This window comes from Podarcis muralis, chromosome 18, assembly GCF_964188315.1.
Source record: "Podarcis muralis chromosome 18, rPodMur119.hap1.1, whole genome shotgun sequence".
Classification (NCBI taxonomy): domain Eukaryota; kingdom Metazoa; phylum Chordata; class Lepidosauria; order Squamata; family Lacertidae; genus Podarcis; species Podarcis muralis.
The window spans coordinates 12,860,500-12,886,623 of record NC_135672.1 but is presented as its reverse complement, the minus strand read 5'-3'; the positions used below and the strand labels follow the sequence as shown (position 1 = coordinate 12,886,623).

Below are 26,124 nucleotides of genomic sequence, written 5' to 3'. Positions count from 1 at the left end.
GGTGATGTTAAGTTGTGGGTGAACATATCAGACAACACAGCGATTCTTCAAACAGCTCTTGTTTATTCACAGGCCAGGACAGAACTGAACTGAAGGGCTCAGTCAGCCTGCTTATATAGAGCTCTAGTACCATGTTACTGTAACAACTTTCTAAAACTATCCAATCACTGAACGTCACTTTCGATCCTTCATTTGCATAACTATAGTATCCCCCTGCTAGCCCAGGGTGAGAACTTCAGTACATAACAGGTGATGTCTCTGCTTTTTAAGATGCTGTCTAGGTTTGTCATTGCTTTTCTCCCAAGAAGCAGGCGTCTTTTAATTTCGTGGCTGCTGTCACCATCTGCAGCGATCATGGAGCCCAAGAAAGTAAAATCTCTCACTGCCTCCATTTCTTCCCCTTCTAGTTTCCCTAAGGCAGCTGAGAGGGGGGTTTTGTCGTCTGGGCAGCCTGGGACCCCCAGACACATGGCCCAGGATTGCGCCCTGGGAAGGTCTGGTTCTGCTTTCACACTTTTTTGGCTTCTCCCCCTCTGGAGGAGCACTCCATCGTCTCTCGAGACACATGGGTGCCGACAATGCGTGCAAGCTTGGGGAAATGTGCTTGGTGCAATTGCGCATGAAAAAGCTCATGTAAGAAGAAGTGCACACTCAGGGTTTACAAAGCAGAAATGGAGAAAGAAAGCCAAATTTCCTTCATCCCTAAAGATGAAGTGATCGTGTGCTGCTCCCTCGTGGTCAACTCATACACTGCACTCACGAGGCAAAGGACTCCTGGATGATTAAGTCCAGCCAAAGGCGATTGTGAGGTTGCACTGCTCATCTCGCTTTCAGGCCAAGGGAGCCGGTGTTTGTCCGCAGACAGCTTCCCAGGTTGTGTGGCCAGCAGGACTAAACCGCTTCTGGCGCATGACGGAAACCAGAGTGCACGGAAATGCCATTTACCTTCCCGTCGCAGCGGTACCTATTTATCTACTTGCACTTTGACGTGCTTTCGAACTGCTAGGTTGGCAGGAGCTGGGACAGAGCAACGGGAGCTCACCCCGTCACGGGGATTCGAACTGCCGACCTTCTGATCGGCAAGTCCTAGGCTCTGTGGCTTAACCCACAGTTCCACCTGCATCCAACACAAGTCCTCTGCTAGATCAGGCTATAGAGTATTAGGTTGCCAGATGTCCTCTTTTTGTACTACCAACTTTACTATACGCTCGTGAAACATGAACCACTTATAAAAGCCATCTCCAACTCCTCGAAAGATTCCATCAATGGTGTCTCTGAAATACTTTACACATCACCTGGGAAGACAGGCGAACTAATGCCAGTGTACTGGAAGAAGCAGAGATCACCAGTGTCGAAGCAATGATTCTTCAACATCAACTTCGTTGGACTGGTCATGTTGTGCGGATGCCTGATGATCGTCTTCCAAAGCAACTACTCTATTCCGAACTTAAAAATGGAAAGCGTAATGCTGGTGGTCAACAAAAGAGGTTTAAAGACTCTCTCAAGGCACGTCTTTAAAAATGTAGTATAAACACTGACAACTGGGAAACACTGGCCTGCGAGCGCTCCAGTTGGAGAACAGCCTTGACCAAAGGTGTCATGGGCTTTGGAGACACTCGAACTCAGGACAAGAGGGAGAAATGTGCTAAGAGGAAGGCATGCTTGGCAAATCCACACCAGGATCAACTCCCGCCCGGAAACCTATGTCCCCACTGTGGAAGGACGTGGAGATCCAGAATTGGCCTCCACGGTCACTTACGGACTCATTGTTCAAACCGTGTTTATGGAAGACAATCTCATTCGGCTACGAGGCATCGAAGAAGAAGAAGAAGATGATAGGGGGTTGGGTTGCCATATGAGCTATTTTCCCCGGACGCGTCTTCTTTTCCAGAATTAAAATTTCTGTCCGGGCATTTGACAAAACATCCATTTGACAAAACATCGGTGTTTTTGTTTCCAGTAACCCAAGAAAAAAATCCTAGCGCATTTTACTCAGATCTAAGCAGACCTGCAGCAGAGAATCGCGATCCACCAGGAATCTTTTTTAATGTTGCGCTCCTTGCTTCCGCAAGGGAGAAGGAAACATCAAGAGGAAAAACCACAGCAATGCAGACTTACTTGGTTGGGTCAGAGAACAGCCTTTTATTTGAACATCAAATATAAATTATTTATTAAAATTTATTTAAATTGTGATCTGACAGATCTGAATCATCCCAGAATATTCCTGCATTTCTAGATGTCCTTCACGGTCCTTTCCAACTCTACAATTCTATAATTCCAATCTGGTTTAATAATCTGTCTCTCCCCACTTCCAATTTCCCCAAAGCTGCATCTGAATTTGGTCTTTATCTGTGACTTTGAACGGGTTGGGGGAGAGGAGGAAGGGGTCTGCAAAACCTCTCATCATGTCGAAGGCGTTGGGTAAGTTGCTCTAGAGGAGAAAGATCAGCCTTTCCTGAAACAACAACAACAAAATGAATGAAAGCGAGTTAAAATAAAAACACAGAAGAAGCAATTCAGTTTTATATTCACCAGCAGCCAAGTCACTTCTTGGCAACATGGAATATGTGGGCTCCCTTTTAAAAAAAACCACACATTTATCTATTGAATTGTTAAATTTCACACGTTTCCCCATAGACATCCCATTGACTTCCCATCCACCGTCCATGACGTTCTACAGTCGCAATCGGAATTATTCAACCTCCATTGCAAATCAGGTTGATTATCAAAATGTCCAGACTCTGAGCTTTTTGCAAGAAGCAATGTTGCTTTTCCAGTAGAATTTGGGGGAAGCTCTTGAAGCATCCCTTGCGTTGAGCTACGGCTTCCGTGGCGCTGTGGGTTGGGTGGTGCTGTGGGTTAAACCACAGAGCCTAGGACTTGCCGATCAGAAGGTCGGCGGTTCGAATCCCTGCAACAGGGTGAGCTCCCGTTGTTCGGTCCCTGCTCCTGCCAACCTAGCAGTTTGAAAGCTCGTCAAAGTGCAAGTAGATAAATAGGTACAGCTCCGGCAGGAAGGTAAACGGCGTTTCCGTGCGCTGCTCTGGTTCGCCGGAAGCGGCTCAGTCATGCTGGCCACATGACCCGGAAGCTGTACGCCGGCTCCCTCGGCCAGTAAAGAGATATGAGCACCGCAACCCCAGAGTCAGCCACGACTGGACCTAACAGTCAGGGGTCCCTTTACCTTGAAGCATCCCTTGCGTTGAGCTATGACTCCCGTTTTTCAATTTGCTCCTTGCAAACCCTGCAAATTTCGATAAATAAACTTGATTCGCAATGGGGGGCGGAATAAATTTCGACTGCGCCGGGTTAAGTCAAGCCGGAGTGACGGATGCCAAATCTTTCTCTCGCGACAGGGTGATCGCCACCCTTTGGCGCAAGGGAACGCCCCAGGGGAACCCTCTCGGCTCTGAAAACTTACGAGAGGGTCAAGAATGAAAAAGATCGCCAGCCCCCACAATAAGTACCGGAACGGGGGGCACCTGCGGCCAGAGGACGACGGGCGCCCTTGAAGGCGACGGTGGAGGGAGGCGATTTCGGACAGGTAGCCGTGCCTGGGGAGAGAAAGGCAAAAGAGAGATGTCAGGAAGGGGGAGGCGGACTGATGAGACCCCCCCGACAGATTATCTATACATCAAATTATCACCAATATATGTGGGATGTGATCCATGAGAGGCAGTCAAGTAAAAACATTCCTTGCGATGCTAGAGAAGACATGCGAGGGAATGTTTGGTCCAGCCGGTCGATAACTTCCTGTTCCTCCTGGCTGGAGCATCCTTCCTTTTGTATGTGATCAAAGGTGGGCGTGACCTCACCTGTCCAGGTAACAAAAGGACGAGTCACGCAGCACACCTCTCTCTTTTTGACTCCCTTCTTCATTTGACCAGCTTTTAGCTAGGACTGCTCTCCCAGCAGAAGCACTGGGATTATCCCCCCAAATGGGGCAGATCCACATGTACATATTTGTAACTAAGTCTGCCTTCAGGAATCCAACCGTGAACTGATGTGAGTAAACTTCCTTTATTGACTTTGAATAAGATTGTGGCTTCTTTATTCTTTTAAGACGGATTCAAGGGAACGTACCAAGAACACACAATTCAGTCTGAAGACAGACTGAATTGTATAATAGTGAGAGGCTCACACGAGCCTGCGACCAGCTATCTGCTGTGCATGTAAAAAGGGGGTGTAAACTCTGCTACGTAAAGGAACTTGCTAGCACAAGTTTAGGAGGGATATGAATAAACTATATATCCTCTCCTGCCACCCTGAACGTTCCCACAAGATATAGATATTTAGAAAGATTTGAGGAGCTACTGTATGGGACGTGATCCACGAGAGGCAGTCAAGTACAGTACAACATTCCTTGTACTGCTAGAGAAGACATGCGAGGGAATGTTTGGTCCAGCCGGTCGAAACTTCCTGTTCCTCCTGGCTGGAGCATCCTTCCTTTTGCATGTGATAGAAGATGGGCGTGACCTCACCTGTGCAGGTAACAAAAGGACGAGTCACGCAGCACAACTCTCTCCTTTTGACTTCCTTCTTCGTTTGACCAGCTTTTACCTAGGACTGCTCTGCTAGATCAGGGGCAGTGCAATGCCAGAAACAGCTTCTGCGCATTCCCAGGCACCCAAAATCACGCCTGCGCAGAAGTGATTTTCGGCATCTGCGCATGCACAGAAGCGATTTCCGGAGACGCGGAAGAGAGTCCCCACGCTGCGCCGGTATAGCGCAGCGCGCGGGGACCCGCTAAGCGGGCAGCTAGTTTCGGGATCGGCTCATGTGCCGGTTAAGCGCCCCTCATGGGCTGCTTCCGGCCCATGGGCCTTAGGTTGCTGACCTCTGTATTAGATTCTGTGATTTGTTGCTCTGCAACAGTCGAAAGTGCCAGGGAGACTCGACTCACACACTCTCCTGCAGCGCTGCCTGCCGCGCCTCGCAGTGCTCCCTCTCCGCCTCGGCTGCGGCCTTTTCTCCCGCTGCTGCCTCCAGCCGCTCTTCCAAGCCGGTCGCCTTCTGCCGCCACCAGGACATCTCCGCTGCGAGCGGGAAAGAGCCGAGAGACGGGCTTGAGAACGGCACAATGCAGAAAAAGCTTTCCGGGCTTCCTCCAAACCCATCCCTTCTCCAACAAGGTAAGGAGAATGTATTATTATTATTATTATTATTATTATTATTATTATTATTATTATTATTTATTAGCTTCTCCAGGGAGAGAGTTCCAGGCTGGATCTACACAGATATAAAAAAACGCTATTGAAAAAACCCCGTTATAAAAGCTCACAATGGAAATTACCATTGACTTCTGATTTCGACTCTACGCCGCCCTCTGGTGTCACATTCATATGACGCCTTTATAATGTTCTAAACCAACTAATGTGGAAGAATCTGGGAGGAAGCCAACACCGAGAAGGCGCTGCCATGGGTCGCCACCAAGGGTGCCTTTGAGGGGGGCAGGGTTGAGGGAAGGGAGGCCAACGAATACCTTGGAGCCCAGGCAAGTTTGTAGGAGGAGAAACCCACCCAGAGGGACGGGGTATAAATAATAAATTATTAGTATTATTATTATTAACATCTTTTTCAATTCATTATATATCGTTTCCCAGTAAGCTTTGACCTTACTACAAGACCTATAAACAAATCATTGCAGATGACCTTTTGTTTGTTCTCCCCTCGTAACATCCGCAACGCGGATGGGTGGGTTACATGTAATAAATCATCATTATTGCAGTTATTATTGTTATTACCCAGCAGGGCGCTGTTTTGACTGTCCATCTCCACCCCTTCAGCCTGGAGGGTGAACATCTCGCCGTGGAGCGCTGTCAGGTTGGCATCCAAAAGGGTCTGCAAGAGAGACGGAGTGAGGCAGCTTCTCTTAAGATGTGGGTCCTGGGCTTGTAGCCCCGCCCCTTCTCCTGACCACGCCCACACAGCACCCTCCCACCTGTGGCCACGCCCCACCTTTGAAGAAACAGGCAAGGGGGGAGGGTCTGCCGTCGCCAGTGCCGGATTTACATATAAGCTAAACAAGCTCTAGCTTAGGGCCCCACTCTCTTGGGGCCACCCAAAAAATTAGGTAAAGGTAAAGGGACCCCTGGGAATGCGGGTGGCGCTATGGGTTAAACCACAGAGCCTAGGATTTGCCGATCAGAAGGTCGGCGGTTCGAATCCCCGCAATGACGGGGTGAGCTCCCGTTGCTCAGTCCCTGCTCCTGCCCACCTAGCAGTTCGAAAGCACCTCAAAGTGCAAGTAGATAAATAGGTGCCGCTCTGGCGGGAAGGTAAATGGCGTTTCCGTGCGCTGCTCTGGTTTGCCAGAAGCGGCTTAGTCCTGCTGGCTACATGACCCGGAAGCTGTACGCCGGCTCCCTCGGCCAGTAAAGTGAGATGAGCGCCGCAACCCCAGAGTCATCTGCGGTTGGACCTCATGCTGAGGGGTCCCTTTACCTTTACCCAAAAGTTGCTCATCTTTTATTGGGATTGGTCCCACCAAAGTTGTTGACAACTCTGGAGAACCTGATGGTAAGGTAAAGGTAAAGGGACCCCTGACCATTAGGTCCAGGAGCAGGGACTGAGCAACGGGAGCTCACCCCGTCATTGCGGGGATTCGAACCGCTGACCTTCTGGTCGGCAAGCCCTAGGCTCTGTGGTTTAGACCACAGCTAGACTAAAGGTAAAGGTAAAGGACCCCTGACTGTTAAGTCCAGTCGCGGACAACTCTGGGGTTGCGGCGCTCATCTCACTTTACTGGCCGAGGGAGCTGACGTTTGTCCACAGTTTTTCTGGGTCATGTGGCCAGCATGACTAAGCCGCTTCTGGCGAACCAGAGCAGCGCACGGAAAAGCTGTTTACCTTCCCGCCAGAGCGGTACCTATTGATCTACTTGCACTGGTGTGCTTTCGAACTGCTAGGTTGGCAGGAGCAGGGACTGAGCAACGGGAGCTGACCCCGTCATGGCGGGGATTCGAACCGCCAACCTTCTGATCGACAAGCCCTGGGCTCTGAGGTTTAACCCACAGCGCCACCCAAAGGAAAAACTGAATGTAAACCACAAATGCTTTCAACAATGGCAAAGGAAAGCTGTAAATTCACTGGATGAAACGTGAGGACCCTTCCAATTCTGCCATTCTGTGAAAGAGGCTCTGTCTGTCGCGATGAGCTCCTGAGTAGGACACGACTGATGGTTTGCCGATGCCCAAGGGAGCACGGGAAAGCCAGCACAAAACTAAAAACGGACAAAATCTGGACGCTTCTGCAAAACCTCGAGAAATGGGGACAATTGCAGGCAGAGGAAATGGACTCGGGCCCCACAAAAACCTCCCCAAGCCCCCTTTTCCTGCCCTACCAACTCCACCAGCTGAAAAGGAAATTGCTCGAAGGAGAACAATGGAGGTGAGCGATTCGTTTTCCAGAGTTGGGCTTTTCCCAGGAAAAGGCTGCTATTGTGTCTGTTTATATTTCTCCAGGAGGACGGCAAAGGCTCTCAAGGTCCCTGAATCTTGGCCTTCTTCCAGCCGGGCAAGCGATTGTGCGGTAGGATGTGTTTTTTTGAGAAGCTGGGGCTGAGTGGCCTTGCAGAGCGTACCTGGAGGCGTATAAAAATTATACGTCTGCCTGAAAAAAGAGCCTTGGATAGGCGTGGCGGACACTCAGAATAAGCTGTCTCTGCACCAGACTGTCTCAAAATAGAGTTTCCAAAAAAAGGGTTTAGGGTTCTCTAGGCCAGGGGTAAACAGCTGGAGCCCAGATCCGTGCAGAGCCAGCACATAACGTCCAACGTTTCTCCCCTGAAAAGAGGGACGTCCTATTCCATCCCCTCCAACGTTTCTCCCCTGAAAATAGGGACGTCCTATTCCATCCCCTCCAATGTTTCTCCCCTGAAAAGAGGGACGTCCTATTCCATCCCCTCCAACGTTTCTCCTGTGGAAATAGGGAGGTCCTATTCCGGGTCATGTGGCCAGCAGGACTAAGCCGCTTCTGGCGAAACCAGAGCAGCGCACAGAAACGCTGTTCACCTTCCCGCCGGAGCGGTACCTATTGATCTACTTGCACTTTGACGTGCTTTCGAACTGCTAGTTGGGCAGGAGCAGGGACCAAGCAACGGGAGCTCACCCCGTCATTGTGGGGATTCTAACCGCCGACCTTCTCATCGGCAAATCCTAGGCTCTGTGGTTTAACCCACAGCGCCACCTGCGTCCCATTCCCTGAAAATAGGGACGTCCTATTCCATCCCCTCCAACGTTTCTCCCGTGAAAACAGGGACTACAACGTTCCCCGCCCACCCGAGCCCAAAATACCACGTTCTCCAAGCAGTCCATCAAGGTGGCGTTCAGCCTCTTCCTGCTCTCCTTGGCCTGGCCAAGCTGCTTCTGCAAGTCCTTCTCTCGCTGGGCCAGCTTCTCCAGCTGCTTCTTGCGCCCGGCCCGTTCCCGTTCCAGCTCGGCCACCTTGTCCCCCAGAGCCGCTGTCTCGTTCGCCACCTGCTCCCGGCACCTCCTGAGCTGCCGAGCCGCTTCCGAGTGCCACGCCATGACGGCCACGGTTACGGTCACAGCAGCCAACACCAGGAGGACCACCGCACACCATCCCAGGACCTTCAGGGTGGCTTTGATGGCCGAGGGATCCATTCTTCTCCTTCTCCTTCTTCCTAGAAGGAGAGAGTCTGTGTCACCGGCCGCACTCCTCTCGCTATAACCTCCCTGCGTGGGTTTCCTTACGATCACACAAACCCTTCATCTTTGGCTCACCGCAGGCCACAGGGAAGAAAACCACAAGGGACCTATTTGTGGCCTTTTTTTCCGCCAGGAGTTGATGGGTTTGCCTCTGAGCCCTTAAATTATATCCAGCCCTGGAAATAAAAATCACCAAGTAATTCGACCTCTGCTAAGTGCTAGGGCTAGGCCGATATCTGGTTTTCAACACTGGGATGTATCAGCAGCTAAATATCGTGATATACCGATATCAGAACCTCCCAGTGTCCCTATTTTCCAGGGATTGACAGAAGCCGTCCCGGTTTCTGATTTGATCGCAGAATGTCCAACTTTTTCTTACGACGTCCCTATTTTCAGGGGAGAAATGTTGGAGGGGATGGAATAGGACGTCCCTATTTTCAGAGGAGAAATGTTGGAGGGGATGGAATAGGACGTCCCTATTTTCAGGGGAGAAACGTTGGAGGGGATGGAATAGGACGTCCCTCTTTTCATGGGAGAAACGTTGAAGGGGATGGAATAGGACATCCCTATTTTCAGGGGAGAAACGTTGGAGGGGATGGAGTAGGACGTCCCTATTTTCAGGGGAGAAACGTTGGAGGGGACGGAATAGGACACCCCTATTTTCAGGGGAGAAATGTTGGAGGGGATGGAATAGGACGTCCCTATTTTCAAGGGATAAACGTTGGAGGGGATGGAATAGGACGTCCCTATTTTCACTGGAGAAACGTTGGAGGGGATGGAATAGGACGTCCCTATTTTCATCCAAGAATCCCCAGTGTGTCAGTTTTGAATAATAATAATAATAATAATAATAATAATAATAATAATGCGTTACCCGAAGCAACACCAGGAAGGCTGCTATTCCGTAGCCCTGCCTCCTGGTCTCCCCTCTCCTGCTCTTCCTCTTCCTTTCAGATTTGCTCAGCGATAAGCAGGATCCCTTCCAAATTCAGTCGGATACGCAGCTCCTCTCCGGAGAATGACCTGTTTATCCGTGCGCAACTTTGGGAACGGGTGAGCTCTTTTCCCCGGCCTTTTGGGTGCCCTCCGTTCCAACTCCCTGAGGGGCTCGGAGAAGCGGGTGGGGAAGACCTTTCGGGCCGCTTTTTGCGTTTTTGGGGTACCCCCCCCACTTTGCACCCACTCCAAACCATGGAAGAGAAGGAAAGCTCTCCCAGTCTCCGCTGGGGGAAGCGCAAACTCTGGGTCGCCGTGGCTGCGCTGGAGTTCGCCGCCATCCTCATCTTGGCGGCCGGGCTGGCGCATTTTGCTGCGCACCACGAAAGGGCAACGGAGACAGGGAACTGGGGAGAGGGCAGCAACGCCACCAGCAGCCTGGCCTCCCTGGGAACCGTGAACCGGACCCTGCAAGCCGCCGCAAAGCGCTGGGAGTCGTGCCAGAACCTCACGGTAAGCCGCAAAGAAAATCGCAGGAGGGATGCGGGAAAAGGGAGAAAGGGACTCGGAAGGAAATGGAACGGATAAGTTTGTAAACAGGTTGGAATTGGAGACGCGGTCGCCAGAAGATGCAAAATAAGGGAGGGGAGGGCAGAGTGAAGCCAAAGGAAACGTCCATTTGTTTTGCGTAAAGTCTGTGTTGCTAAAATATCTGCGAAACGGGGAAATATAGGCGGTTGCAATCGGAACTATCCAAACCCCACCTTGCGAATCTGGTTGATTCTCAAAGTTTGAAGGGTTCCGGGTGTTTGCAAGGAGCAAATATAAGGAATAATAATAATAAGGAATAATAATAATAATAAGGAATTTGCCTCTGACAAATAATAATAATAATAATAATAATAATAATAATAATAATAATAATAATAATAATAATAATAATAATATCCAGTGGCGTAGCGTGGGTTGTCAGCACCCGGGGCAAGGCAAGTAATTTGCGCCCCCTAACCCCCCACGCTACGCCACTGGGGCAGAGAGCTGCGAGTGCCAGAATGAAGCCAAAGGAAACGTCCATTTGTTTTGCGTAAAGTCTGTGTTGCTAAAATATCTGCGAAACGCGATAATATAGGCGGTTGCAATCGGAAGTATCCAAACCCCACCTTGCAAATCTGGTTGGTTCTCAAAGTTTGAAAGGTTCCAGGTGTTTGCAAGGAGCAAATATAAGGAATAATAATAATTATTACCTATAACAATGCCAAATTGTAATACAATTACTAATACCAATCAATCAGATAATAATAATAATAATAATAATAATAATAATAATAATAATAATAATAATAATAATTCTGTACCCCGCCCATCTGGCTGGGTTTCCCCAGCCACTCTGGGTGGCTTCCGACCAAATATTAAAAACACAATAAAGCATTAAACTTTAAAAACATCCCTAAACAGGGCTGCCTTCAGTTCTTCTTCTTCTTCTTCATTGTAATTTTACTGGTGTTAGCTGCCACAAGTCCGTTTGACTTCCGAAATGTTCGGAAACCAAGGCACGGCTTCTGATTGGCACAGGCGCCCCGGAAACAATAGCTGACAGCTGTGTCGGACGATTGGCTTCCGGAAAGCGTTCAGAAACCGGAACACTGACTTCTGGGTTTTCAGAGTTTGAGAACCAAAGCGTTTGAGAACTAAGGGGTTTGAGAACCAAGGCGTTTGCGAACTAAGGCATTTGGGAACCAAGGCATTTGAGAACCAAGGCATTTGGGAACCAAGGTACCTCTGTATATGGTTGGTGGACAGTGTTAACCTCGGTTGTCAATGCACATTCAGGGGTGAGCCAATATGTCAAAATCGTCGATCGATGCCCTATTGTTCAACAACAAAATTTGTTTCCATGCAAACATGCAAAGGGTTGAGCTTCGTGGCTGCGATCCCAGTTTCGCTTTCCCAGGAGTAAGCCCTCCTGAACCAAAGCATCCCTGGCTAACCAAGCGCAGGATTGTGGCCTTTGCAAGACAAGACCATAGCTCTGTGCCTTTGCTTCCACCGCAAAAGTCTTTGAGATTTTTGTCTTTGAGAAGAAGCACTAACCAAATTTTTCCTCTCTCCTCCCTGTCTTTTATCCTTTCGCTAATTCTTCATCGTCATCGTTCTTTGCTGATATTTAATTTGACTGTTGAGGGACGCGGGTGGCGCTGTGGGTTAAACCACAGAGCCTAGGACTTGCCGATCAGAAGGTCGGCGGTTCGAATCCCCGCAATGACGGGGTGAGCTCCCGTTGCTCAGTCCCTGCTCCTGCCAATCTAGCAGTTCAAAAGCACGTCAAAGTGCAAGTAGATAAATATGTACCGCTCCGGCGGGAAGGTAAACGGCGTTTCTGTGCGCTGCTCTGGTTCGCCAGAAGCGGCTTAGTCCTGCTGGCCACATGACCCGGAAGCTGTACGCCGGCTCCCTCGGCCAGTAAAGCGAGATGAGCGCCACAACCCCAGAGTCGGCCACGACTGGACCTAATGGTCAGGGGTCCCTTTACCTTTACCTTTTTAATTTGACTGTTTACCATTCCAATGGATCGTTGAATATTGCCTTATTCGATACAAGCTGTTTCTTTTAAAGCTATTGTGGGTTTTTCGTCTTGGATCATTATGGCCTTGGGAATCTTTGGTATTGATTTCCTTTTTATTGGGTGGGTGCAGATATAAGTGGGACTCCAAAGTGCCTAACTTTATTTATTTCTCTTACGCATCCCCCACTGCTTCTTTTTAAAACAAAGTACAGTAATAATAATAATAATAATAATAATAATAATAATAATAATTTTTATTTATACCCTGTCCTCCCCAGCCAAGGCCGGGCTCAGGGCAGCTAACAAGCAATAATAAAAACAAGTAATACAGAACGGTTTGCAGAAAAACCAAAACGAGAAAGGATAAAGATAGAATTCAGTATAAAACAAACAACCCACAGCAATTTAAAGCAGCAGCGGAAAACATAAAATCCTGAAAATGTTTACTGAAATAAAATGGTCTTAATTTTATTTATTTTTTAAAGGCGTTTGCAGTAAAGGAGCGAGGTAAATTTATTTTGGGAAGCTGATTCTTCTCCTGGTTCCCACCGATTTTATCTCTCGTTTGCTATTGATTTTCTTGTGCCTTGTAATATAAAAAGGTGATATGAAAATTAAAAGTGAAAGAAAATCCTTTTTTTCTCTCGTTGTTGATGTCTTGCCTTGGGGCAGAGAGCTCTAGAAGCCAACGCCTCCAGCCTGAGCTCCGAAATGACCCAGATCAAGACCCACTTGCGCCTGAAGGAACTGGAAATTAAAGGCCTGGAAGGTGAGATTCTGGGATGTTCAAAAGCTTTGGGAAGATCCTAGGTGGAGGTGGTTTGGGGCTGGAGGGGGGCGAGGAGCGGAATGCAGAACTATCTCTATCTCTATCTCTCTGTCTATCTATCTATCATCTATCATCTATCTATCTATCTACCTACCTACCTACCTATCTATCTATCTATCTATTTTAACCCACAGCGCCACCCGCGTCCCTTCGCCAATAAAATATTTGAAGGTTATTTGAAAGTTGATGGGCATCGCCATTCAAATGGCGAAGCCTTCGGCATGAAAAACAGGTATTTTGCCACCTAGGCCTTTGTGTTTTGGGGAGATGAAAACCACCCTCTTTTTCCCATTTCCCAGATGAGGTCACGCTCCTGAAAAACTGGACACAGATGCTTCAAGGTGTAAAGTAAGTGAGACTCACGTTCAACTTATGAGGAAGGTGCTGTTGGGGGTGGGTTGGTGAGCAATGAGGCACCTGGTTCTGTTCTGGTGAGGGGATGGAATAGGATGTCTCTATTTCCAGGGGAGAAACGTTGGAGGGGGTGGAATAGGATGTCTCTATTTCCAGGGGAGAAACGTTGGAGGGGATGGAATAGGACGTCCCTATTTTCAGGGGAGAAACGTTGGAGGGGATGGAATAGGACATCCCTCTTTTCAGGGGAGAAACGCTGGAGGGGATGGAATAGGATGTCTCTATTTCCAGGGGAGAAACGTTGGAGGGGATGGAGTAGGACGTCCCTATTTTCAGGGGAGAAATGTTGGAGGGGATGGAATAGGATGTCCCTATTTTCAGGGGAGAAATGTTGGAGGGGATGGAATAGGACATCCCTATTTTCTGGGGAGAAACAATCAATCAATCAATCAATCAATCAATCAATCAATCAGTAGCTGAACTGGGTTGCACACAGTCACAAAAACAAATGAACCGAAAAGGCCTCAAAAACAAAAAACGCAAAACAAAGAGCAAAGACAAAAGTGCCAAACTTGATCCATTCCGGAAGTCCGTTTGACTTCCAAAATGTTTGAAAAGCAAGGCACGGTTTCTGATTGGTGCAGAAGCAATAGCAAACAGCCGCGTTGGATTTTCGGCTTCCGAAAAATGTTTGCAAACTGGAACACACTTACTTCCAGGTTTTCGGTGTTTGGAAACCAAGGCATTTGAGTACCAAGGCGTTTGAAAACCAAGGTATCACTGTACTAGCGAACCGTAGGTTAGATGGACCCCTTGTGAGAGAATAGGGCACATATCGTGCGACACAGACGATGCACTGATTTGACACACCGTTTTGAAAGGCCTTGGGCTGGCGCTTTCTCCATGAGCTTATTTCTTGCTTTCTGCCTCTCTCCATCACAGCAAACACCAGGAAGAAATCATCGCCCATCTTCGGCAGCAGCAAAGGAGGCTTCCAGCCAGCAGTGGAACCCATCTCTATGGTGATCTGACATTTCTGGGGCTCACAATGGCCTTGGTACTCCTGGTTTGAGGAACCAGAGAGGCAGAGATGCCCACCGTCGTTCAAATTGACAGATCGCCAACGTATTAAGTCCTAGCCTGAAAAAGATGCACAGATGGTATTTAACACCAGCTGTTGTTTAGTCGTGTCCGCCTCTTCGTGACCCCCTGGACCAGAGCACGCCAGGCCCTCCTGTCTTCCACTGCCTCCCGCAGTTTGGTCAAACTCATCTTGGTAGCTTCAACCACACTGTCCCACCATCTCGTCCTCTGTCCTCCCCTTCTCCTTGTGCCCTCCATCTTTCCCAACATCAGGGTCTTTTCCAGGGAGTCTTCTCTTCTCCTGAGGTGGCCAAAGTACTGGAGCCTCAGCTTCACGATCTGTCCTTCCAGTGAGCACTCAGGGCTGATTTCATTCCGAATGGAGAGGTTGGATCTTCTTGCAGTCCATGGGACTCTCCAGAGTCTCCTCCAGCACCAGAATTCAAAAGCATCCATTCTTCGGCGATCAGCCTTCTTGATGGTCCAGCTCTCACTAACACCAGCTAAGCTTGCTAAAATGTACAAGACAAGAACCAATGAGTGTTGGAAATGTAAAGAAAGGGAAGGTTTATTCTACCACACGTGGGGGCCTTGTAAAGAGGCTTTCTGGGAAATGATATATGATGAGTTAAAGTTTTTTTGGGGGGGGTCTGGATCATGCTTCTTTTCCCAAAGAAGTCGCTTTTTACGCTTCGAATGTTCATATCTGCCATAGCCTCTTCACTTCCCTGCATAGGGAGACAACACAGGCTATGAGGAGGAAGAGGAAGAGGGGGAGGAGGAAGAAAAACACAACAGCCATCAACCAGGGGCTCTTGGTTATGTCATCGGTGACATTCTGCTGGTAGTAATTCTGCCGTTTCTCTCGCATCTGGTTTTGAAACCTGGAAAGACAAAGCGGTTGAGGAAATATGGGGTCACTCGGGCTACCTCTGGGGCGATGCAGTCCCAAATCAAATTAAATCAAGAACCTTTATTGGCATCACAATATAAAACATTTCAAGTCACTGGGATCATTAAAAGGACGAGGGTGAAGCTATCAAGGGTTATAAGGACACACTAGGGTCGCATGGAAGAAGATCAAACCTCTCCATTCTGAAGGAAATCAGCCCTGAGTGCTCACTGGAAGGACAGATCCTGAAGCTGAGGCTCCAATACTTTGGCCACCTCATGAGAAGAGAAGACTCCCTGGAAAAGACCCTGATGTTCGGAAAGATGGAGGGCACAAGGAGAAGGGGATGACGGAGGACGAGATGGTGGGACAGTGTTCTCGAAGCTCCCAGCATGAGTTTGACCAAACTGTGGGAGGCAGTGGAAGACAGGAGGGCCTGGTGTGCTCTGGTCCATGGGGTCACAAAGAGGTGGCCACCACTAAACAACTCAACAACAACAACATGGTCGTGTGGATTTGGATGTTCTGCTACGTCCTGTCTATTTTCCGAAAGGATAACCCTTTTGGGTAGAATTGTGGCTAAAGAGGAAGCTACTAAGGCAGGGATATCTTTGTCCCGGTCTGCCAGGAGAAACCTCGCTTGGCTTCTTCTCGGAGTTATGGGTCGGAGGTCCGACATTTTGCTCAGCATCAGTTGGCGAGGTCTGCTGTGCAAAGGGAAATCTAAGAGAATGCGGTCCATTGAATCGGGCCCTCCTTATAGGACACAATATACAATTTGAGGACTGGGGAAAGCTGTGGAAGGTAGATTTGAAATTTACTGACTGAAAGAAAACTATATGAAAACGATGTATAGATGGTATAATAAATAAGTATCAATTTCTGTTATTGGTTGGTTGGTAGATAATTTCCCAATAATCTTTGGCTTGTTTCCATGGCCACCACATGTGCATTAATGTTCCCTCTGTCCCTTGACACAATTCCTGCATAATTTGGATCCTTTTTAAATACATTTTAACAAGCTTGCGAGGCATCAAGTACAGTGGTACTTTGGCTGCCAAACTTAATCCGTTCCGGAAGTCCATTCCAAAACCAAAGCGTTCCAAAACCGAGGCGCGCTTTCCCATAGAAGGTCATGCAAAACGGATTAATCCGTTCCAGACTTTTAAAAACAACCCCCAAAACTGCAATTGAACATGGATTTTTACTATCTAACGAGACCACCGATCCATAAAATGAAAGCAAGAAGCAATGTACTGCAGTCACACAATCAATCTATCAGTTCCACACGAAAACAAAACGAAAAAGAACTGCAAAAACAAAAACGCAAAATAAATAGCAAAAAACCAGACACTCAAAACGCGGCACTGAACACGGAGCACATTCGGCTTCTGAAAAAAGTTCGCAAACCGGAACACTTACTTCTGGGTTTGCAGTGTTTGGGTTCCAAGTTGTTTTGGTACAAAGGTGTTTGAGAACCAAGGGAACACTGTACTCTTTTTTAGGGTTTTGGGATGCTGGATTCAGTGCTGGATTGGGGCCCCCCAAAAAATTTAAAGGGAAAAAACCCTGGGTGTCCATTTCCAAAATATAAGATAAAAAACATATAAAACAGAACCTACAATAGCAGCAGTCTTTTGTGTTGTGTAGGCTCCTGTGTTTTCAGTCATGGTCCCCGCCTGCTAGCCTGCTCCCTCAAATATCCCTGCTTTGCTCCTTTCTATATATAGGGTCTCCTGCCCACCTAGTAGTTTGAAAGCACCTCAAAGTGCAAGTATCTAAATAGGTACCACTCCGGCGGGAAGGTAAACGGCGTTTCCGTGCGCTGCTCTGGTTCGCCAGAAGCGGCTTAGTCCTGCTGGCCACATGACCCGGAAGCTGTACGCCGGCTCCCTCGGCCAGTAAAGCGAGATGAGCGCCGCAACCCCAGAGTCGGCCGCGACTGGGCCTAATGGTCAGTAGTAACTTTACCTATATATAGGGTGCCTACATTCTGCATGGACTGGTTGCAGGGCAACATGGGCTAATGTCTTGAGATACCTATTAGGTCCGTAAATTACCATATAGCATATATTCAACACAAAAAAACAGCGGCAATTTGTTGTTGACAAAGGACAGCTGGACATAGAAAGGGCCCCGTTACCTTCAGGAGCTGAGGGCCTCATCGAACCTAAATCCGGCCCTAGGGGGTTGTATGAAAGTTCGACCCACCCAGCAGGAAATGCAAAAACAAATATGAACTCACCCTAGACGCTCTTACCATTGCTGCTTATTCCTCCACCTCTCCAACTCTCTTTCTTGACTGGACAGCTGCCGCACAAGGCCGTCAATTTTCCCTTTGAAAAAGAAAGCAAACGTCTTTCAGATTTCCCACCTATTCCACCTCGACAGATGACTTTTGGAAATCTCACTCTCTCTCCCCGCATGGCCAGGAATGGGGGATACCAGGCCTGTGGGAGAAATGCGGCCCCCATGGACTCTCTGTCTGGCCCCCAGGCCATCGGCCGTGGCTCCTTTGGTCAAGATCCCTGCATTGCAGCGGGTTGGGCTAGATGATCGCTGGGGTGCCCATTCGTACTCTACAATTCCACGATTCGCATACTGCTTTTGCCTCAAGGGCCTTGTATGGCTTGACAAAGACCAGAACACCTGAGGCCCAAGGGAGCACAACCGAAATTGTTCAACGCCACCCCATTGCAAAAAGGGGGTTATTTATTAAAATTTCCAGACTGTCTGCCATTTGCAAAGGAGCCAAACGTGTTCTTCAGGGTGAAGCCCATGAAGAATATGTTTTCCTGCGATAGTTAGCGGATTCCATGTCATCTTATGTATATAGAGAAAGAGGGAGGGAGGGAGGGAGGAGGGAAAGAAAGAAAGAAAGAAAGAAAGAAAGAAAGAAAGAAAGAAAGAAAGAAAGAAGAAGAGAAGAGAAAGAGAGGGAGGGAGGGAGGGAGAAAAGAGAGAAGAGGGGAGGAAGGAAGGAAGGAAGGAAAGGAGGGAGAGAGAGAGAGAAAGAGAAAGAAGGAGAGAGAGAAAAGAGAGAGAGAGAGAGAGAGAGAAAGAAAGAAAGAAAGAAAGAAAGAAAGAGAAAGAAAGAAAGAAAGAAAGAAAGAAAAAGAAAGAAAGAAAGAAAGAAAGAAAGAAAGAGAAAAGAGAAGAGAAAGAGGGAGGGCGAGAGAAAAGAGAGAAGAGGGGAGGAAGGAAGGAAAGGAGGGAGGGAGGGAGAGAGAGAGAAAGAAAGAAAAGGAGAGAGAGAAAAGAGAAAGAGAGAGAGAGAGAGAGAGAGAGAGAGAGAAAGAAAGAAAGAAAGAAAGAGAAAGAAAGAGAAGAGGGAGGGAGGGAGGGAGAGAGAGAGAGAAAAGAGAATTGAAGAAAGAAAAAGAAAGAGAGAGAGAGAGAGAGGATATTTTCTTTATAAATTAGCATCGTATAATTTTTAATTTTTAAAAAAGAAAGTAAATATAATGAACTGGGACAGGTGTGGAAACCTCTGGTTTTTGCCTGGCGGAAACACGGCTTCCTTTGCGCATCTTTGCCTTCACACTCTTAGGGTGCGCTTCACAGTGAAGCATTGGATCAGCCCATTCAGTGGGAGGGAGGAATCTGGACTTATTATGGGTTAGGGACAACCCAAAGCATTGTGGTGCTCAGCCCTCGCCACAATGCCATCTCTGCTGGTTTCTCACCTCGGAGCTCCTGGTTCTCCTGCTGTAGATTGTTCCTTTCCTTCTCCAGAGACGTGGTTTTTCCTTTCGTGCTGTCCTATAGCAGGAGAAAAAAAATACATTGAAAATCATGCTTGGAGGGGATTTCTGGTTCACGTCAACCATATAACCCAGTCCTGAAAGACCTAGACTGGCTCCCAGGAGGTTTCTGAGCACAATTCAAAGTGTTGGTGCTGACCTTGAAAGCCCTAAATGGCCCAGTAGACCTGAAGGAGCGTCTCCACCCCCATCGTCCACCCTGGACACCGGGGTCCATCTCCCGAGGGCCTTCTGGCGGTTCCCTCCCTGCGAGAAGTGAGGTTGCAGGGAACCAGGCAGAGGACCTTCTCGGTGGTGGCGCCCGCCCTGTGGAACGCCCTCCCACCAGATGTCAAGGAGATAAACAACTACCTGACTTTTAGAAGACATCCGAAGGCAGCCCTGTTTAGGAAAGCTTTTAATGTTTGATGTTTTGTCGTGTTTTTAATATTCTGTTGGGAGCTGCCCAGAATGGCTGGGGAAGCCCAGCCAGGTGGGTGGGGTATAAATAATAAAGGTAAAGGGACCCCTGACCATTAGGTCCAGTCGTGGCCGACTCTGGGGTTGTGGCGCTCATCACGCTTTACGGGCCGAGGGAGCCGGCGTACAGCTTCCGGGTCCTGTGGCCAGCAGGACTAAGCCACTTCTGGCGAACCAGAGCAGCGCATGGAAACGCCGTTTGCCTTCCCGCCGGAGTGGTACCTATTTATCTACTTGCACTGGCATGCTTTCGAACTGCTAGGTTGGCAGGAGCAGGGACCGAGCAACGGGAGCTCACTCCGTCATTGCGGGGATTCGAACCGCTGACCTTCTGATCGGCAAGCCCTAGGCTCTGTGGTTTAACCCGCAGCGCCACCCACGTCCCAGATAAATAATAAATTATTGTTGTTATTATTATTATTATTATTGGAGCCCCTTCCAGCTTCGAAGAGCCCTTATTTTTACCAGTTGCGCTTGGCAGGACGTCCAGCGCTGTTGCGTCTCGCCCAGGCTCTGGTTGGCAGCCGCCAGCTGGGTCTGCAGATCAATGCTGCCCTTAATCGCTTTCTCCAAAGCCATCTTGGTCTTCCTGAGGGTCCGGTTTGTAGCGGCCAGTTGCCTGTCGCTCTCCATTCTCTGTTTCTCCATCTCCTTTGTCACGGCTCCCAGTTGTTCCTTCAGAGATTCCACCTCGGCCTGCAGTTGGGCTCGGTCGCATTCTGGCTCCAAAACTGCCCGCGGTTGATCCAAAAGGAGCATAGTGATCCACAGAAGGCATTGGAGGACGATGACAGCTGCACACCAGAAATGGGTCTTGCTCCATGGCTTGGTGAAAGAGAGCCACTTGATCTTCAGAGCTTCTAGGGATCTGCGCATGGCCCGCTGCAGTTCATCCATGGAGAAGGCAAGTTGGGAAACACTTTTGACTCCAGCTTTCGAAACACGAGCTTTCAAATCTCAAAGAGTGATTCCTCCTGGCTCCCTCCGGCAACAAGATTTGGGCCTCCCTCCTCCCTCCGTTTCCGGGAATTTGTGAAATCCAGCAGCCGAGAGGAATCGAAACTGAACCAAGCCACTACATTTATTTATTTATTTGGAAAGCACTGTTATAAGAAAAAAAACCTGCTCCTTTCCCCCTTATCCAAGAGCCAGTATTGAGTCCTTATGAATGTGTGTTGTACAAACTGAATGATTGGGTTTCCCCCCCCCCCCCTGCAACACTTAAATCGTATTAAGTGTATTAGTGTATTAACTTATGGTCTGTGTGTGTGTCTTGGGAGCTGCACGGCCAGGGAAAAAACAATGCTGTCCAGGGTTGTAAAGACTGCGGAGAGAATAATTGGGCGCACTCTTCCCACCTTGGATCAAATCTACGCTTCCAGGTGCCGTAAGAAAGCGGCAGAGATAGCGCTGGACAGTGCGCACCCCGGAAATGATCTCTTTCAGCTTCTGCCTTCTGGAAGAAGGTCCAGGGTTATAAAGACTAGGGCTAGCCGCCTGAGAAACAGTTTCTACGCAAAAGCAATTCTGGTTCTAAACGCAGCATAAGGGGTCTCTATAGTATAGTGTATTTTTTTTTAAAAGATATTTATTAAAGATTCCAATTTTTATACAAACAAAAAGAAAAAAGCAAAAAAGTTTAAAAACACGTACAATTCACAATACTTAGTTTTCAATTACATGTTTCCCTGACCTCCTCATACCTCCCCTTCTTGTATTCCAATTCAAATTATTTATTCAGCAAATCCTTATCTCAAAGCATTACAGCTAAAAACCCCTTGATTTCTATCCAACATCATTCAACATATAGTATAGTGTATTTTAAAATGGGGTTTCAGAGTTTTTAGGGGTTTATGAACATTTTATGTAGTTTTGTAGTAGTTTTATATAGTTTTCAATTTCATTGTTCTGCATCGGACAATGACAATCAAGATATCGTATATCGTATATCGTTCCGGAGGTCTGTTCTTAACCTGAAACTGTTCTTAACCTGAAGCACCACTTTAGCTAATGGGGCCTCCCGCTGCCGCTGCACCACTGGAGCACGATTTCTGTTCTCATCCTGAAGCAAAGTTCTTAACCTGAAGCACTATTTCTGAGTTAGCTGAGTCTGTAACCTGAAGCGTATGTAACCTGAAGCGTATGTAACCCGAGGTACCACTGTATATAACTTAGAATTCCTATAACAGCATGAAAAGAAACTCTTCTGCCGGGAGATAGGAAAGGGGTCCCCTCCTGTCCGTAAAGGTAAAGGGACCCCTGACCATTAGGTCCAGTCACAGACGACTCTGGGGTTGTGGCGCTCATCTCGCTTTACTGGCCGAGGGAGCCGGCGTACAGCTTCCGGGTCATGTCGCCAGGAGGGCTAAGCCGCTTCTGGCGAACCAGAGCAGCGCACGGAAACGCCATTTACCTTCCCGCCGGAGTGGTACCTATTTATCTACTTGCACTTTGACGTGCTTTCGAACTGCTAGGTTGGCAGGAGCAGGGACTGAGCAACGGGAGCTCACCCCGTCATTGCGGGGATTCGAACCGCCGACCTTCTGATTGGCAAGCCCTAGGCTCTGTGGTTTAACCCACAGCGCCAGCCGCGTCCTAAGGAGCTGGGAGAGCAGGGTTCAAATCCTGCGCTCAGCCACAAACCTCTCTCTGTCTTTCTGCAGTTCATGGAGTAGAATGGCTACTTGCCAGGGTGGCTATGATCTGTCTCCAGAGAGGGCAATGATTCTGAATGGGCTCATTCACTACGAACCCCAAAATTCAGGATCCCATGCAAATCTATGCCAAAGTCTTGCAGGGTGTAAGAGTTCCTTAACCAAGTGACCGTCCAGTCTGAACCTAGTCAATTGACTCATTTCTTAGTTGACATCTGGGGGGTAGGATTGCTGCAAATCCGGATTTTCCTGGACATTGCTGGGATTTCAAAGGCGGATTTCAAAGGCGGAACAATGTTGGGGTTTGCCCTTAAAAAGCTCAACAATGTTGGGGTTTCACCTAAAAGAAGTTCAACAATTCTGGGGTCTTCCTAAAAAATGAAGTTCGACAATGTTGGGGTTCACCTAAAAGAATCTCAACAATTTTAGGGTCTTCCTAAAAAATGAACCTCACCAATATTGGGGTTCACCTAAAGGAAGTTCAACAATTTTGGGGTCTTCCTAAAAACAGAAGCTCAATTATGTTGGGGTTCTCCTAAAAGAATCTCAACAATTTTGGTGTCTTCCTAAAAAAGACACTCAAGAACTTTAGGGGTGTCCTGGTTTTTCAGTTTTTGAAACATGGCAACCCTACCAGGGGGGAATTAACCATACTTCCAAACATCCATAAAACTGACCGCTGGGATGCTGAATAAAGGAGTTTTTAGGAAGAGCAGTATTTGGACTGCAGGACTGCACAGTTGTGGGGGGCCAAGCCCCTCTTGAAACGGCCGTGCTGCAAAATTTGGACTCCCTGCATGCAGACTGGAGGCGTAAAGAGGCGAATAAACTGTATTTCTTTTTTTTATAAATAATTTTTATTAAGTTTTCCATTTAACAATCCAATTATATCACATTAATTATTCCAAATTATACCAATACAAATCATAAAGTCCAAATATTTTGCCAAATTATATATTTTTGTTGGGGGTTCCCATGCATCTCATATTTCTGCTGCTTTTAGCCTCGGGGTTGAATTCGGACGCAACAGGTAAACCCCGCAACTTCTGGATTCGCACTCAAGACTGGTGGGTGTGGGTGGGTATGGATGCCCTCTGGTATCTCGCAAGCAGCTTTGCAGATGGGGGAGTGGCGGTTCGGCCGACGAAGCAGGAAGAAGGTTTTTTAAAAGAGAAAAAAACACAGCCCGGAAAAAAAGGAAGTTTTCTTCTGGTGCTTGCAAGTGCAAAAGCCAGAGGAACTACAGGAGACTGCAGAGGACTCCAGGTGCTATGAAAAGGAGGAGGGAAGGGATAAGGAAGGAAGGGGAAAGGACCATGCCGGAAGATGTCTGTCGTGTGTTGAGCTGATCCTTCAAGCGCTGGATTGTTTTATCCTTTTTGTTTCTGCGGAAACAAAGAAATGGTTCGTCAGTCGGCGTCTCCTCCCTAAATGAGAGGACCAGCAAAGGCGAGGCCACTGCTTCCCTCTGCTGGAAGCAGGAAACTGGGCCAGGGATGGAGCCACCGGGAGGCCTCATCCTGCAAGGCTCTTCTTCTGAGTTGTTAATAATAATAATAATAATAATAATAATAATAATAATATTCCCTGCCCATCTGGTCGGGTTTCCCCAGGCACTCTGAGCAGCTCCCAGCAGGATATTAAAAACACAAAAAAAGTCAAACATTAAAATCTTCCCTAAACAGGGCTGCCTTCAGGTGTCTTCTAAAAGTCAGATCGTTGTTTATTTCCTTGACATCTGATGGGAGGGCGCCACCACCGAGAAGGCCCTCCACCCGGTTCCCTGTAACCTCACTTCTTGCAGGGAGGGAACCGCCAGAAGGCCCTCGGGAGAGGGACCCCGGTGTCCGGGGTGGAGACGCTCCTTCAGGGATACTGGACCGTTTAGGGCTTTCAAGGTCAGCACCAACACTTTGAATTGTGCTCGGAAACATCCTGGGAGCCAATGGAGGTCTTTCAAGACCAGTGTTATGTGGTCTGCACTCCCAGTCCCCAGTCTGGCTGCCGCATTCTGGATTAGTTGCAGTTTCCGGGTCACCTTCAAAGGCAGCCCCATGGAGACCGCATGGCAGTAGTCCAAGCAGGAGATAACCAGAGCATGCACCACTCTGGTCATACATTCTGTGGGCAGGGAGGGTCTCATCCTGTGTACCAGATGGAGCTGCCCTGGACACAGAACTGACCTGCACCTCCATGGACAGCGGTGAGTCCAAAATGACCCCCAGGCTGCGCACCTGGTCCTTCAGGGGCACAGTGACCCCATTCAGGACCAAGGAGTCCTCCACACCAGCCCACCCTCTGTCCCCCAAGAACAGTCCTTCTGTCTTGTCAGGATTCAACCTCTATCTGTTAGCCACCATCCATCCTCCAACTGCCTCCAGACACTCGTGTGGCGATATTCTACTAACTTGGTGGGGGCAGAAGGGCATTTAGGCTTGGCGGCTAATGATCAAACCTCCCCAGCCAGAGGCGCTCTACCTCTGGGGCTAAAAGCAGAAAACCAGGAAGGTGTGATCGACTTCTCGCCTCTCTTGGCCCTTTGGGGTTGCCAAAGCTTTGGGATTGCGGAGCTGAACGCCGCAAGGGTGTCCTTACGCAGGTGTAGAATTTTAATCGGCTGTTCTTACCCTTCTCGCTTGTAGTTTTCCAGGCTGTTGTTCAACTGGGAGAGCTGGTTCTGGAGACGGGTTTTTTCCTCTGGGAAACGGAAAATGAGGGCTTTTTAGATTCCCCATCGCTCATTCCCCCCTCCCTTTGCCAAGCCAGCAGCGGACAATCTATTATTATTATTATTATTATTATTATTATTATTATTATTATTATTATTATTATTTTCACAAATTCCACTCCTCGGTCTTGGAAGCCCTCAAATGGGGCATTTCTTGGGCTCCCCCCTCCCATCCCCTGAGGATCGACCGGCTTTTACTCGCAACAGGGCCTTAAGACCTGTGGAACTCCCTGCTACATCATGAAACCGAGCCTGATGAGGAACGGCGGAAGGAGCTGGGTATGTTTATCCTGGGAAAGAGGAGGCTGAGAGGAGATAGGGGAGCCACCTTCAAATATCTCTTATGGGCTGCCATATGCTTGTTTTCTCCTGCTGGGGAGAGCAGGACTCGAACCCGTGGCTTCAAGGGACAAGGAAGGAGATTCCGACTCAACATCTGGGAAAGATTTCTGACAGACAGAGCTGTTCGACCGTGGGACGGACAGGGGCGGACTCTCCTTCCTCGGACATTTCTAAGCAGAGTTCGGGTGGCCAGCTGTCCTGGATGCTTGAGCCGAGATTCCTGCATTGCAGGGGGTTGGGGTGGATGACCCCTGGGGGTCCCTTTCAGTGAATCTGGTCTCCCCCCACTCCCGGGCAAGAGGGGCTCTGCTTTCCTCCTGGGTCTCCCCATCCCAACTGCCAAGCCCCACAGGGCCTCTGAGACCCCCGCCGTTCGGTTATCTCACCCTCCAGATGTTTGAACGCTTTCTCCTTCGCTTTGACGGCATCTTCCAGCATGGATGTGTTTTTCCTCGAATGTTGCTATGGACAGGAAATGAAAAGGCAAGACGTTGGAGGTCATGGGTGGGGAACCTCTGGCTTCCGGGACGATGGAGATGGCCTGCCAATTAATTCTCTCTTTGTGGCCCCTGGGACTCTCCCCGGCCCCCAGCCCCCACCTAACTATCCCGCCTTGGGCATTTTTGAAGGGCTGGGATGTGGCCCTGGACTCCCAACATGCCTCTTCCTTCCCTGGGAGGAGCATTGTGCGAATGGGTGTGTTGGAAGCGAACTTCCTGATCGGGGGCGAAATTTGCAACCGTCGCCCCAACCTGTGAACCGACGGACCCTGCTAAAATGGCGAAATTAACTGCCAAACTAAGGCAGCAGAATGATGACGTGTTTACGGAAGAATGGAGGTGATGGGTGGA

At 48.6% G+C, this 26,124-nt stretch overlaps 4 protein-coding genes across 4 annotated transcripts in view; 1 reads left to right on the top strand and 3 right to left on the bottom strand.

Annotated features, from left to right (window-relative positions):
• Positions 1-2,118: 2,118 nt before the first annotated feature.
• Positions 2,119-9,233, bottom strand: CCDC194 (coiled-coil domain containing 194). The gene is made up of 5 exons (XM_028713341.2): positions 8,295-9,233; positions 5,745-5,841; positions 4,904-5,036; positions 3,422-3,554; positions 2,119-2,455 (listed from the first exon to the last, which is right to left on the bottom strand). The coding sequence occupies exons 1-5, from the start codon at positions 8,622-8,624 to the stop codon at positions 2,432-2,434; spliced, it is 717 nt and encodes a 238-aa protein (XP_028569174.2). The 5' UTR covers positions 8,625-9,233; the 3' UTR covers positions 2,119-2,431.
• On the top strand, positions 8,924-14,423 carry LOC144326107 (uncharacterized). Its single transcript, XM_077922050.1, has 5 exons — positions 8,924-8,973; positions 9,206-10,118; positions 12,841-12,937; positions 13,297-13,345; positions 14,294-14,423. Exons 1-5 carry the CDS (start codon positions 8,924-8,926, stop codon positions 14,421-14,423), a joined length of 1,239 nt encoding a protein of 412 aa, XP_077778176.1.
• LOC114588264 (uncharacterized) lies at positions 12,399-22,217 on the bottom strand. The gene is given in 6 exon segments (XM_028713338.2): positions 12,399-15,318; positions 17,587-17,662; positions 19,013-19,088; positions 20,015-20,509; positions 20,512-20,624; positions 22,193-22,217. Coding segments are annotated over 6 exon segments (969 nt in total). The 3' UTR covers positions 12,399-15,134.
• An 820-nt stretch (positions 22,218-23,037) lies between these two features.
• Positions 23,038-26,124, bottom strand: part of LOC114588263 (uncharacterized) — a 4,844-nt gene continuing 1,757 nt past the window's right edge. Inside the window, exons 2-4 of the mRNA XM_077921840.1 lie at positions 25,660-25,735; positions 24,831-24,900; positions 23,038-23,588 (exon numbers count right to left, since the gene is read on the bottom strand). Of these exons, the coding sequence (XP_077777966.1) occupies positions 23,444-23,588; positions 24,831-24,900; positions 25,660-25,735 (291 nt within the window). The 3' untranslated portion in view covers positions 23,038-23,443. The remainder of the gene's footprint in view (positions 23,589-24,830; positions 24,901-25,659; positions 25,736-26,124) is intronic.

Excerpts from the sequence above, each read along its gene's own strand:
- CCDC194 (XM_028713341.2), bottom strand. The coding sequence starts at position 8,624 with ATGGATCCCTCGGCCATCAAAGCCACCCTGAAGGTCCTGGGATGGTGT. Across the intron at positions 3,555-4,903 it reads GCAGCGCTGCAGGAGAGTGT|GCACGGCTACCTGTCCGAAA; the intron begins GTGAGTCGAGTC and ends TTCTCTCCCCAG. Across the intron at positions 2,456-3,421 it reads TTTTCATTCTTGACCCTCTC|GAAAGGCTGATCTTTCTCCT; the intron begins GTAAGTTTTCAG and ends TTGTTGTTTCAG.
- LOC144326107 (XM_077922050.1), top strand. The coding sequence starts at position 8,924 with ATGTATCAGCAGCTAAATATCGTGATATACCGATATCAGAACCTCCCA. Across the intron at positions 8,974-9,205 it reads CGATATCAGAACCTCCCAGT|AAACGTTGAAGGGGATGGAA; the intron begins GTCCCTATTTTC and ends TTTTCATGGGAG. Across the intron at positions 10,119-12,840 it reads AGTCGTGCCAGAACCTCACG|AGAGCTCTAGAAGCCAACGC; the intron begins GTAAGCCGCAAA and ends GCCTTGGGGCAG.